This window comes from Prionailurus bengalensis, chromosome B1, assembly GCF_016509475.1.
Source record: "Prionailurus bengalensis isolate Pbe53 chromosome B1, Fcat_Pben_1.1_paternal_pri, whole genome shotgun sequence".
In the NCBI taxonomy this organism is placed as follows: Eukaryota; Metazoa; Chordata; class Mammalia; order Carnivora; family Felidae; genus Prionailurus; species Prionailurus bengalensis.
The window spans coordinates 40,630,301-40,646,768 of NC_057344.1; the positions used below are offsets into that span (position 1 = coordinate 40,630,301).

At 43.3% G+C, this 16,468-nt stretch overlaps 1 protein-coding gene across 2 annotated transcripts in view; it reads right to left on the reverse strand.

The window, feature by feature from the left end:
* IKBKB (inhibitor of nuclear factor kappa B kinase subunit beta) overlaps positions 1 to 15,002 on the reverse strand; it is a 75,348-nt gene extending 60,346 nt beyond the window's left edge. For both annotated transcript variants that reach the window (XM_043563098.1, XM_043563090.1), the window contains exons 1-2: positions 14,835 to 15,002; positions 14,030 to 14,152 (exon numbers count right to left, since the gene is read on the reverse strand). In XM_043563098.1, coding sequence (XP_043419033.1) covers positions 14,030 to 14,134 — 105 coding nt within the window. In that variant the 5' untranslated portion in view covers positions 14,135 to 14,152; positions 14,835 to 15,002. The remainder of the gene's footprint in view (positions 1 to 14,029; positions 14,153 to 14,834) is intronic.
* Between the last annotated feature and the right edge of the window lie 1,466 nt (positions 15,003 to 16,468).

The window sequence follows — 16,468 nt, forward strand, 5'->3', positions numbered from 1 at the left end:
CAATGGACAGATCATCTAGACAGAAAGTAAATAAAGAAACAATGGCCCTGAATGATACACTGGACCAGATGGACTTGACAGATATATTTAGAACTTTGCATCTCAAAGCAGCAGAATACACATTCTTCTCGAGTGCACATGGAACATTCTCCAAGATAGATCACATACATACTGGGTCACAAAACAGCCCTCAATAAATATAAAAGAATTGAGATCATACCATGCACACTTTCAGATCACAATGCTATGAAACCTGAAATCAACCAAAGGAAAAAGTTTGGAAAACCTCCCAATGCATGGAGGGTAAAAAACATCTTACTAAAGAACAAATGGGTCAACCAGGCAATTAAAGAAGAAATTTAAAAATATATGGAAACAAATGAAAATGAAAACACAACAGTCCAAACCCTTTGGGATGCAACAAAGGCAGTCCTAAGAGGAAAATATATTGCAATCCAGGCCCATCCAGGACTATCTCAAGAAACAAACAAACAAAAAATCCCAAATACAAAATCTAATAGCACACCTAAAGGAACTAAGAAGCAGAACAACAAAGAAATCCCAAAGCCAGCAGAAGAAGAGAAATAATAAAGATCAGAGCAGAAATAAACAATATAAAATACAAAAAAAAAAAAACAAAAAACCCAAACCCAATAGAACAGATTAATGAAACTAAGAGTTGGTTTTTTGAAAAAATAAACAAAATTGATAAACCCCTAGCCAGACTTCTCAAAATGAAGAGAGGACCCAAATAGATAAAATCATGAATGAAAATGGATTTATTACAACCAATCCCTCAGAAATACGAGCAATTATCAGAGAATACTATGAAAAGTTATATGCCAACAAACTGGACAACCTGAAAGAAATGGACAAATTCCCAGACACCCACACACTACCAAAAGTCAAACAGGAAGAAATAGAAAATTTGAACAGACCCGTAACTAGTGAAGAAATGGAATCAGTTATCAAAAATCTCCCAACAAATAAGAGTTCTGGGTCAGATGGCTTCCCAGGGGAATTCTACCAGACATTTAAAGCAGAGTTAATACCGGTCTTTCTCAAGCTGTTCCAAAAAATAGAAATGGAAAGAAAACTTCCAGACTCATTATATGAAGCCAGCATTACCTTGATTCCCAAACCAGACAGAGACCCCACAAAAAAGGAGAACTATAGGCCAATATCCCTGATGAATATGGATGTAAAAGTTCTCAACAAGATATTAGCAAATAAAATTCAACAGCATATAAAAAGAATTATTCACCATGATCAAGTGGGATCCATTTCTGGGCTGCAGGGCAATATTCACAAATCAATCAATGTGATACACCACATTAATACAAGGAAGAATAAGAACCATATGATCCTGTCAATAGATGAAGAAAACACATTTGACAAAATACAACATCCTTTTTTAATAAAAACCCTCAAGAAAGTCAGGATAGAAGGAACATACTTAAATATCATAAAACCCATATATAAAAAGCTCACAGCTAATATCATCCTCAATGGGGAAAAACTGAGAGCTTTCCCCCTGAGATCAGGAACACGACAGGGATGTCCAGTTTCACCACTGTTGTTTGACATAGTGTTGGAAGTCCTAGACTCAGCAGGCAGACAACAAATGAAATAAAAGACATCAAAATTGGCAAAGAAGAAATCAAACTTTCACTTTTCGCAGACGACATGATACTCTACATGAAAAACCCAAAAGACTCTACCAAAAGACCGCTAGAACTGATACACGAATTCAGCAAAGTCACAGGGTACAAAATCAATGTACAGAAATCGGTTGCATTTTTATACACCAATAATGAAGCAACAGAAAGAGAAATAAACTGATCCCATTTACAACTGCACCATAAAATACCTAGGAATAAACCTAACCAAATATGTAAAAAATCTGTATGCTGAAAACAATGGAAAATTTATGAAGGAAATTGAAGAAGACACAAGGAAATGGAAAAACATTCCATGCTCATGGATTGAAAGAATAAATATTGTTAAAATGTCAATACTACTCAAAGCAATCTACACATTCAATGCAATCCCAATCAAAATTGCACCAGCATTCTTCTCAAAGCTAGAACAAACCTAAAATTTCTATGGAACCACAAAAGACCCTCGAATAGCTAAAGTAATATTGAAGAAAACCAAAGCTGTAGGCATCACAATCCCAGACTTTAGCCTCTACAACAAAGCTGTAATCATCAAGACAGTATGGTACTGGGTCAAAAAACAGACACATAGACCAATGGAATAGAATAGAGAACCCAGAATTGAACCTACAAATGTATGGCCAACTAATTTTTGACAAAGCAGGAAAGAGTATCCAATGGAAAAAAGACAGTCTTTTTAGCAAATGGTGCTGGGAGAACTGGACAGCAACATGCAGAAGAATGAAACTAGACCAGTTTCTTACACCATACGCAAAAATAAACTCAAAATGGATGAAAAACCGAAATGTGAGACAGGAAACCATCAAAACCCTAGAGGAGAAATCAGGCAACAACCTCTTTGACCTCAGTCACAGGAATTTCTTGCTCAACATATCTCCAAAGGCAAGAGAATTAAAAGCAAAAATGAACTATTGGGACCTCATCAATATAAAAAGTTTCTGCACTGCAAAGGGAACAATCAGCAAAACTAAAAGGCAACCGACAGAATGGGAAAAGACATTTATTTGCAAATGACATATCAGATAAAGGGTTAGTATCCAAAATCTACAAAGAACTTATCAAACTCAACACACAAAAAACAAACAATCCAGTGAAGAAATGGGCAGAAGACATGAATAGACACTTCTCCAAAGAAGACATCCAGATGGCCAACAGACACATGAATAGATGCTCAATGTCACTCATCATCAGGAAAATACAAATCAAAACCACGCTGAGATACCACCTCACACCAGTCAGAGTGGCTAAAATGAACAACTCAGGAAACAACAGATGCTGGTGAGGGTGTGGAAAAATGGGAACACTCTTGCACTGTTGGTGGGAATGCAAACTTGTGCAACCGCTCTGGAAAACAGTGTGGAGGTCCCTCAAAAAATTAAAAATATATCTACCCTATGACCCAGCAATAACACTGCTAGCAATTCACCCAAGGGATACAGGAGTGCTGATTCATAAGGATACATGTACCCCAATGTTTATAGCAGCGCTTTCAACAATAGCCAAATTATGGAAAGAGCCTAAGTGTCCATCAACTGATGAATGGATAAAGAAGATGTGGTTTATGTATACAATGGAATACTACATGGCAATGAGAAAGAATGAAATCATGCCATTTGCAGCAACATGGATGGAAATGGAAGATATTATGCTGAGTGAAATAAGTCAGTTAGAAAAGGGCAGATATCACATGTTTTCACTCATATGTGGATCTTGAGAAACTTAACAGAAGACCATGGGGGAAGGGAAGGGGAAAAAAATAGTTACAAACAGAGGGAGGCAAACCATAAGAGACTCTTAAATACAGAGAACAAACTGAGAATGGATGGCGGGGGTGGGGAGGGAAAATGGGTGATGGGCATTGAGGAGGGCACTTGTTGGGATGAGCACTGGGTGTTGTATGTAAGCAATGAACCATGGCAATCTACCCCAAAAACCAAGAACACACTTTACATACTGTATATTAGCCAATTTGATAATAAATTATATTAAAAATAAATAATAAATAATTCAAGATATTTAAAGATCTGCACCTATATTAACTTCAACATACAGAGCAACATGTTAGTTTTTAAAAAAAAAATTTTTAACGTTTATTTATTTTTGAGAGACAGAGACAGAGTGTGAGTGGGGGAGGGGCAGAGAGAGAGGGAGACACAGAATCTGACACACAGAGCCCGATGCAGGGCTCAAACTCACAAACTGTGAGATCATGACCTGAGCCGAAGTTGGACATTTAACTGACTGAGCCACCCAGGCGCTACTATTAACAAATTGCCACGAACTTAGTTTTTTTACTGCTACTATCAACAAAATGCCATGGACTTAGCAGCTTAATACAACATAGATTTATATCCTTACACTTCTGGAGGTCACAAGTCTGGCACACATCTCACTGGGCTGAAATCAAGATGTCAGCAGGGTTGTGCTCTTTTCTGGAAGCTTTAGGGGAGAATAAATTTCCTTGACCTTTCTAGCTTCTAGAAGTTGCCTGCATTCCTTGGCTCCTGGCCCCTCCCTCTACCCTCAAAGCCAGCAAGGACCAGTTGACTCTCACATTGCATCACTTTGCCACTGACTCTCCTGCCTCTCTCTTCCACTTTTAAGCCCCCTGTGATTACACTGGGATAACCTGGATAATCCAGGATAATTTTCCCATATCACGTCAACCCATCAGCAACCTTAATTCCCCTTTGCCATGGTAACTTACCATATTCACAGGTCCAGGGGATTAGGACACAGACATCTTCAGGAGGGGTTATTCTGCCTACCACAAACAGTATGCTTCCTTCATAAAACTGATAAATACATCAAACCCCAAAGGCAGATTAAGTGATTTAGAAAACATTTCAGGTAACCTATCTATACATTGGATAATTGTACATAACTGCAGTCTTCTGTTCAACACAAACATTGGAACTAACACACAACTGTCACCTGACCCGACCCAGAGTCCAGAAATAGATTTTGATATTGAAGACTGATATTAAAGATTGAAGATTTGATTTGACATTGGCCTCAACATCCTAATTCAAACTAGACAGTGAACTTAGCAATATGAATACTGAACACATTGTGGAATAATTGGGCATAGAGAGCAGAATGCAGTTTCTATTTGTGGACAGCTCAGTTTAGCCCTACGGTGGCAGGGGAAATCCTAACTTCCTAGGCTTGGGAATGTCCCATACAGACACAGACACACTTAAACTTTCTTACACAGTGGTCCTCTAAGCAGTATTCTAAAACATTCCAGTTTTCTATGTGTTATACTTCATTTGAGACAAAAAAACAGACTGACTTTCTGTTGCTAAGAACATACCTGTTCTAGAAAGCAAAATTCAACTCAACAGTTTAGAAACAGACTAAAAATACTATTTTTGAAACCCTGGGAAGCTTGTTCTTCACTAGCAATGGAACTCAAAGAGCAGTGGATGACTATCTTTATTTGGGTTGGAGCTTTCTAGAGTCTTAGCTCAGTCCTGTGGAAAACCAGACTTGGCCCAAACCATGTCAGCATCCACCTTCTGGTAAATGGATTCCTCAGGGCAAAATTTAAAATTGATTAGTATTTTGAGAAAATGGAGAAAGGTGTCAACAGTGTTACCCATGCTGAATGCAGTTTATTATTAAGGTCCCTCAAGTCTGTGAATCTTGTGCACATGGAAACATAAAACGTGGCAGAATGGGGTGTAGGATGAAGTGAAGGGGAGGAAAGCACTTCCTCAGATGGCTGAGAGCTACCAAAAGGTGTGACAGTACAAGTGAGCTGAAGGCCAGTCTATACAGGAGCTGGCCCAGCTTCCCAAAGTTAGCCTTCTTCTCATGACTAGGGGAACTCACAGGAAGCCAAAGGGTACATTCAAACCCTTAGCTCAGAAAGGTGCCTCTTGTTACCATGGCAACCATCCAACAGGCCATTGTGGTAAGAGGGGGTAATCAGTAATAACCAACTCATTCCTTCTCAGGCCCTGCCCTCCAAGATGAATGCTTCAGAAAGAAAGTACAAAGCTAGGCCTAGAGAGATCCTAGGGACAGAACCCAGGCCTGAGAGTTAAAAGGTCTGGCTGCAGCTTCAGCCCTGACTCAACCATGCTGACCCATCTATGCTGAGAAGGTTCTGAGTTCAACCCATTCCCTTTGGTGTAAACACCCAACGGACATAGTGGCCTCCAAACTCACCCACAGGGGCTTGAGGGGTGAGACAAGTCAAGGTGTAATTCCCTCATCCTTCACCTGGTAAATGTGTGACACTGAGTCCATTACTTAAGCTTCTAGGTCTTATCCATAAGAAGAGGACTCTATCCCTCAGTCAAAACAAGATGGAGTGTCTGATACAGACTGAGCCTTAAGTCAATTAAGTAGCATGATTTCCTTTCTCTGGTCCCATGTAGATGTTACTCTACCTATTTGATTTGTCTTCTTTTCAGACTATTCCAGTCTATCTCCTTCAAGATTCTGCTCAAGTTCCATTTCCTCAAGAAGCCTTCCCTCTTCCCTGAGCATTCAAGAGATAATATGGATAAAGCATCTAGCACAGCTGGCACAGGACACTCTCAATAAATAGCAGCCACTTTTTCTACACAACTTGGTGCTTATATTTAGACTCCTTTAGTATATTGCTAAGTATTCACTTTACCTCCTCCATAAGAGCATAAGCACACTGAAGACAAGGTCATTTCTTTTTTCCCCTGATGGAGCTTAGGTCACTGCTCCATAAATTCTTAGTGAACTCACTGAAGTCTTTAAGACTTCAATACACACACATAGGGGCACCTGGGTGGCTCAGGTGGTTGAGCATCCAACTTCGGCTCGGGTCATGATCTCGCTGTTTGTGGGTTTGAGCCCTGAGTTGGGCTGCCTACTGTCAGTGCGGAGCCCACTTCCAATCCTCTGTCCTCTCTCTGTGCCCCTCCACCACGCTCTGTCTCTCTCTCAAAAATAAACTTAAAAAAACAAAAACACACACATAAGCTGAAGTGAGTTTAATCTTGTCCAGTGAGGAGACAAGTAAAAGGCAGTACTACTTCATAAACGTGGTAATAACACCTTACCTTTTATATCTTTAATAACAGCCAGTGCGTACATTACCTCATGTCATCTTCACAGGCATCCTTTGGGACCCCAGGTAGCACTTCCCAGTCTCTTTCCCAGCAACGTGCACAGATAATATATTTACAAGGCACCCTGGGACATCCCCAGATGCTTCCAGAGAGCAGCTGCCCTATTTCATGCCCAGACACACTGAGAGCCAAGGAGCTCAATATCTTAGCATCCTCAAAAATCCATGGGGGGAAGTTGTGGCCCAAAGTCATGAAGCCAGCAAGTAACAGAGCCAGGACTGGAACCCAGGTATGTGTGACTGGGAGTCATGTGGCTTTTCCCCTTTAGTCCCATAAGTGCTACAGGCTCAGGTCATTCCAGTCATCTCTTTTTCTTCTTCCTCTGTATTTAACAAAGGTCTTATTGAAAATATCAGCCTCGGGGCGCCTGGGTGGCGCAGTCGGTTGAGCGTCCGACTTCAGCCAGGTCACGATCTCACGGTCCGTGAGTTTGAGCCCCGCGTCGGGCTCTGGGCTGATGGCTCAGAGCCTGGAGCCTGTTTCCGATTCTGTGTCTCCCTCTCTCTCTGCCCCTCGCCCGTTCATGCTCTGTCTCTCTCTGTCCCAAAAATAAATAAACGTTGAAAAAAAAAATTTTAAAAAAGAAAAGATCAGCCTCTCTAGACTACTGATAAATGGTTTGTGCTGACCCTCGAGCTGAGGCTCAAGGAGTATAGACACAGCAAGGACTGCCAATGCCCATGTTTGGTGACAAAATCCAAAAACTCAGGGAAACAAGGGTAGGAATATTTGATATACTGCCCTTCCTCACTAAGAAGTAATTCATCTTAGAGTTCTCTGTTAAACAAGAAAGCTTTATGCATGTTGTCCTCCAAAGGAGGGTTTTTTCCTGTAGTATTTCAAAATGGTTTAGACTGATTGTAGAGAACTGACAATGTCCCTAGGCTTGGATCACCCACCATGGCAACACCACAAGCCACAGTGGAGAAGGCAGGAGGCTGGGAACTGAATAGATGTAGGTTCAGATTCAGCTCCTTCACTTACTAGCTTAGGCTCTTTAGGTGAATGACCTAAACTCTTTGTGCTTCAATTTTCTCAGTAATAAACAGGAATAAAGACAACAGTTCTTGGGGCACCTGCTGGCTCAGTCACAGGAGCATGCAACTCTTGATCTCAGGGTCATGAATTCAAGACCCACGTTGTGTGTAGAGATTACTTAAATAAATAAACTTTAGGAAAAAAAAGCAACAGTTCTACCTTTAGGGCTATTGTGTGGACAGGAGATAAAGCATGTAAAATGCCTAGCCCAATGCTGCCACAGGGTAAGTTCTCGATAAATGATGGGTCTGAGTATTAGGCATCACATATGTGACTAGGGATACCAACAGACTCTTTTATGCAATTTCTCTTGTGATAAACTAAAAAGTCTCTCTTTTATACACAAGATAAAGTATACAGAGTATGCGGAAACGTACATGGCTGCAAAGTGTAATCACTATACCAGACTGGAGTTAAATATCAAAACCACCCTACCCAGAGGCTTTCTTCGAGAGGCTCTGAACACAGGGGCAGCCACCAGAGAACACACTATTCATGGTCATCAACTAAAGAGCCTCCTGAGCGCCCACAGCAGCCTTAAGGATTTCCCCACCCGAAGATCCACGCAGGAGGGTAATGGAGAGCTTCCAGGATGGAGCCAGGCTCACTACGAATTTGTGAGAGTGGACTCCTCCTACCCCCTCGGCCCTCGCTTGGTATTCCACCGATAAGTCCTGCCAACTTTACCCATCACACAGCTCTCAGATCTGCCCACTTCTCTCCATCTCCACCATCATCAGCCCAGTCCACTCTCTCACCTGGACTCCTCCAAAAGCCCCCTAACTGGTGTCCCCACGTGACAGGGTAGTGCCGGTAGTGTCCTGGGACCAGCTCTTCTGAGGGTGGATTGTTAAATATTAAGGAATTCAGTGAGACCTGCTTATTAAGTTGTCAGTGGCTTGAAACAAGTCACAGCAGGGGTAGTTACCCTGTGGAAACTGGTAAACACTACGAACTGGGACGTTTTTCTCAGAGAGCCGATGTCCCAGCACACCACTGCCTGGGCCCCTTCCAGTCAGAGTGGAGCCCCCTCCAACAGCTTCCTGGTGCCCTTCAGATAAAAACAAAAGCACATCTCACTGTCACCATCTACACCCCAGCCTCCCTTGCACCTGGCTCCCCTTGTCCTCCCTTCTGGTCATGCTGGTCTTTCAGTCCCACCTGCTAGCCTAGATCTGCCCCCTTCACAGGGGTTCTGAACAGGCTGTTCCCTCTGCCTGGGTCCCTCCTCCCACTTTCTCAGCCCAGCTAACTTCTACCAATAATTCAGGTCTCTGCTTAAGCGCCACTTCCTTGAAGAAGCCTACCCCAACCTCCTGACGGATCCCACCCCCTGGTATAAGGTAGCACTGCTCTGGGCCCCTCTCCCATGTCACACCTATGAGAGTCGGGAGTTTACATTTATAATTATTGATTAATGGCTCTTTCCCTTTTCCAAAAAGATCTTTACAGAAAGTGAATTATTTTATGCACCCCAAACATGTATAATGTAAAGAAATTGCTATGGGGGAACTGAAAGAAAGCCACAGCCAGACAGGGCCCTGGCTGACCAGGAACTTAGAGCCTTGACAAGACACATTCCTACACACAGACGAAGAGGCAGTGTACGAAGCATCCCAAGTGGAGCTGAAGGCATTCAATGGAAGAACTAATTTCCACTGCATGAATAAATCTGCGGCAAGTTTATGGAGGAGGTGGTCTGGAGCTGATCCTGGAGGAATGGCCAGAATTATGTACAGCTGTCCAGGAGACAGAGGCCTATTCCAGAGAGGGCTCAGCCAACCATCTTGTTGGGAGCCAATAAGAGGAGGTGATGCTACAAAGACAGGGTAAGGCCAGACTGTGAAGAGGCCTCAAACAGTAGACTGGGGAGTTTGGCTTTGGCTTTTATAAAACAAAGAACAATAAAAATAAATTTAAAAAGAACAATGATCAACAAAATGAAAAGGCAACCTAGGGAGAAGATATTTGCCAATGATATATTCAATAAGGGGTGAATATCCAAAATGTAAAAAGAACTTACACAAGTCAACATCAAAAAGCTTAATAATCCCGTTAAAAAATGGGCAGAAGAGGGGCGTCTGGGTGGCGCAGTCGGTTAAGCGTCCGACTTCAGCCAGGTCACGATCTCACGGTCTGTGAGTTCGAGCCCCGCGTCAGGCTCTGGGCTGATGGCTCAGAGCCTGGAGCCTGTTTCCGATTCTGTGTCTCCCTCTCTCTCTACCCCTCCCCCGTTCATACTCTGTCTCTCTCTGTCCCAAAAATAAATAAGAAACGTTGAAAAAAAAAATTAAAAAAAAAATGGGCAGAAGACAGGTGAAAACATTTTTCCGAAGAAGACATACAGATGACCCACAGAAGCATGAAAAGATGTTCAACATCACTCATCATCAGGGAAATGCAAATCAAAACCACAATGAGATAGCATCTTACACCTGTCAGAATGGCTAACATCAAAAAGACAATAAATAACAGGTGCTGACAAAGATGTGGAAAAAGGGAACCCTCATGCACTGTTGGTAGGAATGTAAATTGGTACAGCCACAGTGGAAAACAGTAGGAAGGTTCCTCAAAAACTTAAAAATAGAAATACTATTATGATCCAGTAATTTTACTGCTATGTATTTAATCAAAGGAAACAAAACACTAATTTGAAAACACTAAAAATGCACCCCTGTGTTTATTGCAGAATTATTTACAACAGCCAACACAGTGAAGCAACCCAAGTTTCCATCAATAGAGGAATGGATAAAGAATATTACTCAGCCATAAAAAGAATGAAATCTTGCCATTCATGACAACGTGGATGGATGTAAAGGGTATTATGCTAAGTGAAACAAGTTAGAAGAAAGAAAGGTCATACGATTTCACTCCATGTGGAATCTAAACAAAACGAATAAACAAAAAAAGGAGAAATAGACTCATAAACACAGAAAACTGGTGGTTGCCAGAGGGAAGGAGTTGGGGGATGGGTGAAATAGGTGAAGGGGAGTAAGAGATACAAACTTTCAGTTGTACAATAAATCTTGGGGATGAAAAGTACAGCATTGTATATATATATATATATATATATATACACACACATAGTCAATAATACTGTGATAACATTGTTTGGTGACAGATGGTAACTATATTTATCATGGTGAGCACTGTATAATGTACAGAATCACCAAATCACTATGTTGTACACCTAAAACTATTATAACAATGTATGCCAACTATACTTCAATTAAACATTAAGTAAAAATGAAAAACAAATTAATTTTTTGAAAAGGGGAAGGAACTTGAAGGTAGTAATCTTAGAAGACTAATCCATACACATACACACACATTTACACATTTTCAGGCCCATATCTATAAAGCCAGGAACAAATTCCAACTGACAATAGCTTTCCAAACTCATGGAGCAGATGGAGGCCATTTTGAGCTAGAGATGACAGACACATGGCGCATCTGGACAGAACTCCTTTCGAGGGAAACCAAACGTCTCTAGGTCAGCTGCTGCGAGATACTTGCTGTAGTCAAGAATCCAAAAGCCTTGGCCTGTCGAGAGCAGCCCAGCCCAGGTATCTGTGGGCCACGGAATAGTCTGAGTCTTCTGTTGTAATGTTAAGTCTGTAGCTATACTCAGACCAGAATATATTTGAGCCAGTTGTGATTCTTTTTTTTTTATTCTTTTTTTAAATTTATTTTTGAGAGAGAAAGAGTACAAGTGGGGGAGGGGCAGCGAGGGAGAGGGAGACACAGAATCCAAAGCAGGCCCCAGGCTCTGAGCTGTCAGCACAGAGCCCAATGCAGGGCTCAAACTTGTGAACCATGAGATCATGACCTGAGCTGAAGTTGGATGCTTAACCAGACTGAGCCATGCAGGCGCCCCAAGCCAGTTGTGTTTCTAAGGCCCCCTCAGCCAGAGGGTTTGCTGGAATTCTGGTTTCCTAGTTGAATGTGGAAATTACCACCTACAGAACTGTACTCTGCCCTCCAGCTCCGACCCCCCACATTCCTCCACGGGTCGTTTCATCCACTCAGAGCTGATAGGACTCAGGCAGGGTTTAGAATGTCTTCCAACTACTGATAAAGGAGGGTGGCTGTCTGGAATGATGCTCTGACATGGCTGGCCAGTAGCCTTGAGGACCCCCACTCCCACCCCCCCGCACTGGCTGCCACAGCAGGCTCCTGGGAAGTGGTGCACAATTTGCCATTCCTTTGGTCCAAAAAAGTGCTCTGCAGCCCCTGATCAAAAAGTAGGTGCCCTCCTTCAAGGACTTCAGAGGTCTGATTTTGGGGTCAGGAAGCTAATTTTAGCTACTTGGTTAAGCTTTTGGTTAAGCTTTGGTTAAGCTTTTCTGATATTAACTTTATGGCACTCTCAGATAATTTTTCAGGAGGTCACGCACATATCACACATGGTACAGACAGGGGCCTATGGAGGCATGCTGCAGGTTCCAAGTGCCCCGCTTAGGTAGATTATGGATTATATTATCCAATTTCAATAAAATGACTCTCATAAAATGGACAAATGGCTAAAGAAATTCCTGTAGTGAACTTTATTTAGTACATGTAACATCAGCATAAGCAAACAGGAATATGGAAGAACTAACACTTCTATGAGAAACTAATTTCAGACACATAAGGAGTAAAAACGATAAGGATCGAATCAGATCTAAAAAGAAATTAGTCCGGGGCGCCTGGGTGGCGCAGTCGGTTAAGCGTCCGACTTCAGCCAGGTCACGATCTCGCGGTCTGCGAGTTCGAGCCCCGCGTCAGGCTCTGGGCTGATGGCTCGGAGCCTGGAGCCTGTTTCCGATTCTGTGTCTCCCTCTCTCTCTGCCCCTCCCCCGTTCATGCTCTGTCTCTCTCTGTCCCCCAAAAAATAAATAAACTTTAAAAAAAAAAAAATAATAAATAAATAAATAAATAAATAAAAAGAAATTAGTCCAGGGGCGCCTGGGTGGCTCAGTTGGTTAGGTGTCCGACTTCGGCTCAGGTCATGATCTCACAGTTCATGAGTTTGAGCCCCGCGTCAGGCTCTGTGCTGACAGCTCAGAGCCTAGAGCCTGCTTCGGATTCTGTGTCTCCCTCTCTGCCCCTCCCCTGCTCATGCTCTGTCTCTCTCTGTCTCAAAAATAAATAAAACATTTAAAAAAAATTTTTTTAAGAAATTAGTCCAAATAATTCAAAATTCTAAAAATTGTTTGAATTATGGATTTTCCTCCACTATCTCTAATGGTAATTCTTTCATATGGATCTGTATACTGTGTGCTGTGCAGTACTGCAAATATTGGGAAGATGTCATAATTGATACGTATTTAAAATGGTTTTAAATTAATTTTTTAGGGGCGCCTGGGTGGCTCAGTCAGTTAAGCGTCTGACTTCGGCTCAGGTCATGATTTCATGGTTCGTGGGTTCGAGCCCCGCATAAGGCTCTGTGCTGACAGCTCAGAGCCCGGAGCCTGTTTCAGATTCTGTGTCTCCCTCTCTCTCTCTCTGTCCCTCCCCCACTCATGCTCTGTCTCCCTCTGTCTCAAAAATAAAATAAAAACATTAAAAAATTTTTCTAATTAATTTTTTAAACACTTAAGTATATTTCACTATGCTCATCCCTTTAAATTTTTCTATTTTTTTCTATTTTTGTATGTTTTAGAACACGTAATATATTAGTATACAACATATCAGTACATGACAGTATAATGGCAACACAGATCCTAATTTAAAATATATAATAATTGAGGGGCGCCTGGGTGGCTCAGTCGGTTAAGCATCCCACTTCAGGGGTTCCAACCTCACCTCCAGCTCTGTGCTGGCTGACAGCTCAGAGCCCAGAGCCTGCTTGGGATTCTGTGTCTCTCTCTCTGCCCCTCCCCCACTAGTGCTGTCTCTCTCTCTCTCTCAAAAACAAATATTAAAAAACAATAATAATAAAATAAAATATATATAATTGGAGGTGAAAACTTAAAATGTTTACTATTTATTTGGGGGGCATAGCCAGTAAAGCTTGGAGACCACTTAGAGTCAGCTCAGCAGCCCTGAAGCCCCTTCCCAGTTCCCCTTTCTCACTCAACAAGTCTATAACCAAAGGTGAGCCCCATTCTCCCACCCAGCACAGTGTTGGGGAGAGGCAATTTGAGGGCAGCCTGTCTTCCCCAGCTCCTACCCCTGGTCACCCTTGGTTCTTCCCAGCTCCAGAGCCCCTACCTGATTGTGCCATCGAATGACGTTTCCAAATCCCCCTGTCCCAAGTCGTTCTTTCATCTCCCAGGCCCCACATGTCTGGGTTGGCAGCGAAGGTGACCAGCTCATACTGAGGATGTGCTAACTCTGTAAGCAATTTGGTGTGGGGGATAAAAGATTAAAGTTAAGAAAAAATGTAACTCAAAGAGAGGGAGAAGGTAAGAGATACCCTTGCCCTTCAATAAGAGAGAAGAAAAAAACGAGCTGGTTTTCATTTATAAATAAACCATGTTGTCTAGCTTATTTCGGGGTTTTGGTGGCAAACTTGTTTTTCTCACCTTTCCCCCTCCCCCCACCTGGGCTGTTGTAGAAGGAGACAGGCAGGAAAGTCACTGGAAAGAGAGAATACTCCGCCCCCCCACCCCCACCCCCACCTCGAAAGGGCATCCCAGCCTGGACTCCAGCAAGGGGCGCCCTGCCCCACGCGCATTCTGTTTAGGGTGGCTGGGACAGAATCTGTTGCTGAGTTTCCCCATGGTCATGGTCACGTGTTGTCTTCACTCAGTCCAACTGAATCACGGCTCTCTCCCAAAGCCACCCACCTCGAAGCGGCCACCTGTACCCACCCCGCCCAGGGCTGCTCTGGACCTCCCAAGTCCAACCCGCACAAGAGAAAGGCTTCTACGACCGGAAAACCCCGACTTTTAAACTCGACAGAAGTTTCTTCAGCAGCCTCAATGAAGAGGGAGGTGCCAGCTCGCCGTTGCAGAGGAGACGCAGGGTCTGCAGGTGGCACCAGGGGGTCCCCGCGGCCGCCCAAGGGACTCACCTGTCGTCAGGGACGCAGGGCAGGGGAGCCGCTCCCCGGGGCGGGGGAGGCGGGGCTGAGGTGAAAAAACCGGGGGCTATGGCACCTCCCCAAAGACATTAAAATGCGGGAATCTTAAACCTCCCAGCCCAGCGCGACTTCCTCAAACACTTCCTGCTATGACGTCACAGAGCACGTGGGCCGCGGCCCGCCCTTAAAGGCGCCGCGGGGGGCGCCAGCCTAGGCCACGCCCCTTGCCCGGGGTCCTAAGCCACGCCACCGGGCAGGACCCCGGGTCCCTGACCCAAGTAATTCAAGGGGGGCAGCATATGGCTTCTAGACGGCCCCGGTCGGACTTAGACAGGCATTGCTCCTTGAGATAAAAGCGGCCCTGAGATGAACCCGAATACGCCCGCGCCCTCTTTAGACAGTGACTTTAACCTGAAGCGGTTTCTGGGACTGGGGAGATGGGGATTTCCTCACTGGAGCCCTCCTGGGGTGAACTTGACACGCTTCCTAGACTTCTAACTAGGTGGAATTTCCCGCGCCCCCGCCAGGATTGATTTAGAGAGTGTTTACAAGAATTGCCGCGGGCCTCCTCTCCTCAGGCTGCATCCCCCTTATCTGGAGGATTTTTGGCTCAGTATCGAGAATGATAAATCGCAGCTGTACTCCCTGGAAATGACAGCCCCCCCCCCCCACCCGCTTAAGAAAAAAATAAAGAAAAAGGGGGGAAAATCTAGTAGTGTTCACACGAAACTGCAGTTTCAGCCGCAGTGATGTAGGGAAATTGCGAGAGAAACTCACAGCGCTGAGGTTTATGGTTCAACTCCTACCTACTTGACATAAAATAAGGTCTTTGCTATTAAGTTTCTTGGTTCTGTGGAATTATATTATCACACAAAGGTGTGTGTGTGTGTTGGTTTACTCAAGCAGGAAAAAAATTATTAAAGGAAACATGAAGATAATAGCTCACATTTATAGAGTGCTTACCAAGGGCCAGGCACTGTCTAAACTGTACCTAGAATTCGTCGTTCAGTCCTCAAGGCAATCCTACAAATTGGACAGTAACTGCATTATTGTTAACCCCATTACACGGAAGAGAAAACTGATGCAGGGAGAGGAAAATATGTCAAAGTCACAGGCCAGTAAGTGGATGAACTGATATTCCAACCCAAGCAGCTAGTTCTTGGGCCCAAGCTTTACTATTTGGTTAAAAGGGGCATACTAAGAAATTCAAAAGGAGGTAAACTGGATTTTGAATCCTAATACGCTGTTATTGACTACTTTGAGGTTTTAGGGCCAATTACTGAACCACTCCAAGCATGGGGTGGTAACCACTCTTCTTTAAAATGTGGACAACATTAGGTTGAATCACATGAAATTGACGTTTTCTTTAATGAAACAAAAACAGTTGTGGGGCGCCTGGATTGCTCAGTTGGTTAAGCACCTGACTCTGGTTTCAGCTCAGGTCCTGATCTTGGGGTTTGTAAGTTTGAGCGTGGTGTCGAGCTCCATGGCTGCTTGGGATTCTCTCTCTCCCTTTCTCTCTGCCCCTCCCCAACTCTTTGTCTCTCTCAAAATAACTTTATATTTTTTAATTTTTTAATGTTTATTTATTTTTGAGAGAGAGAGAGACAGAGTGCAAACAAGGG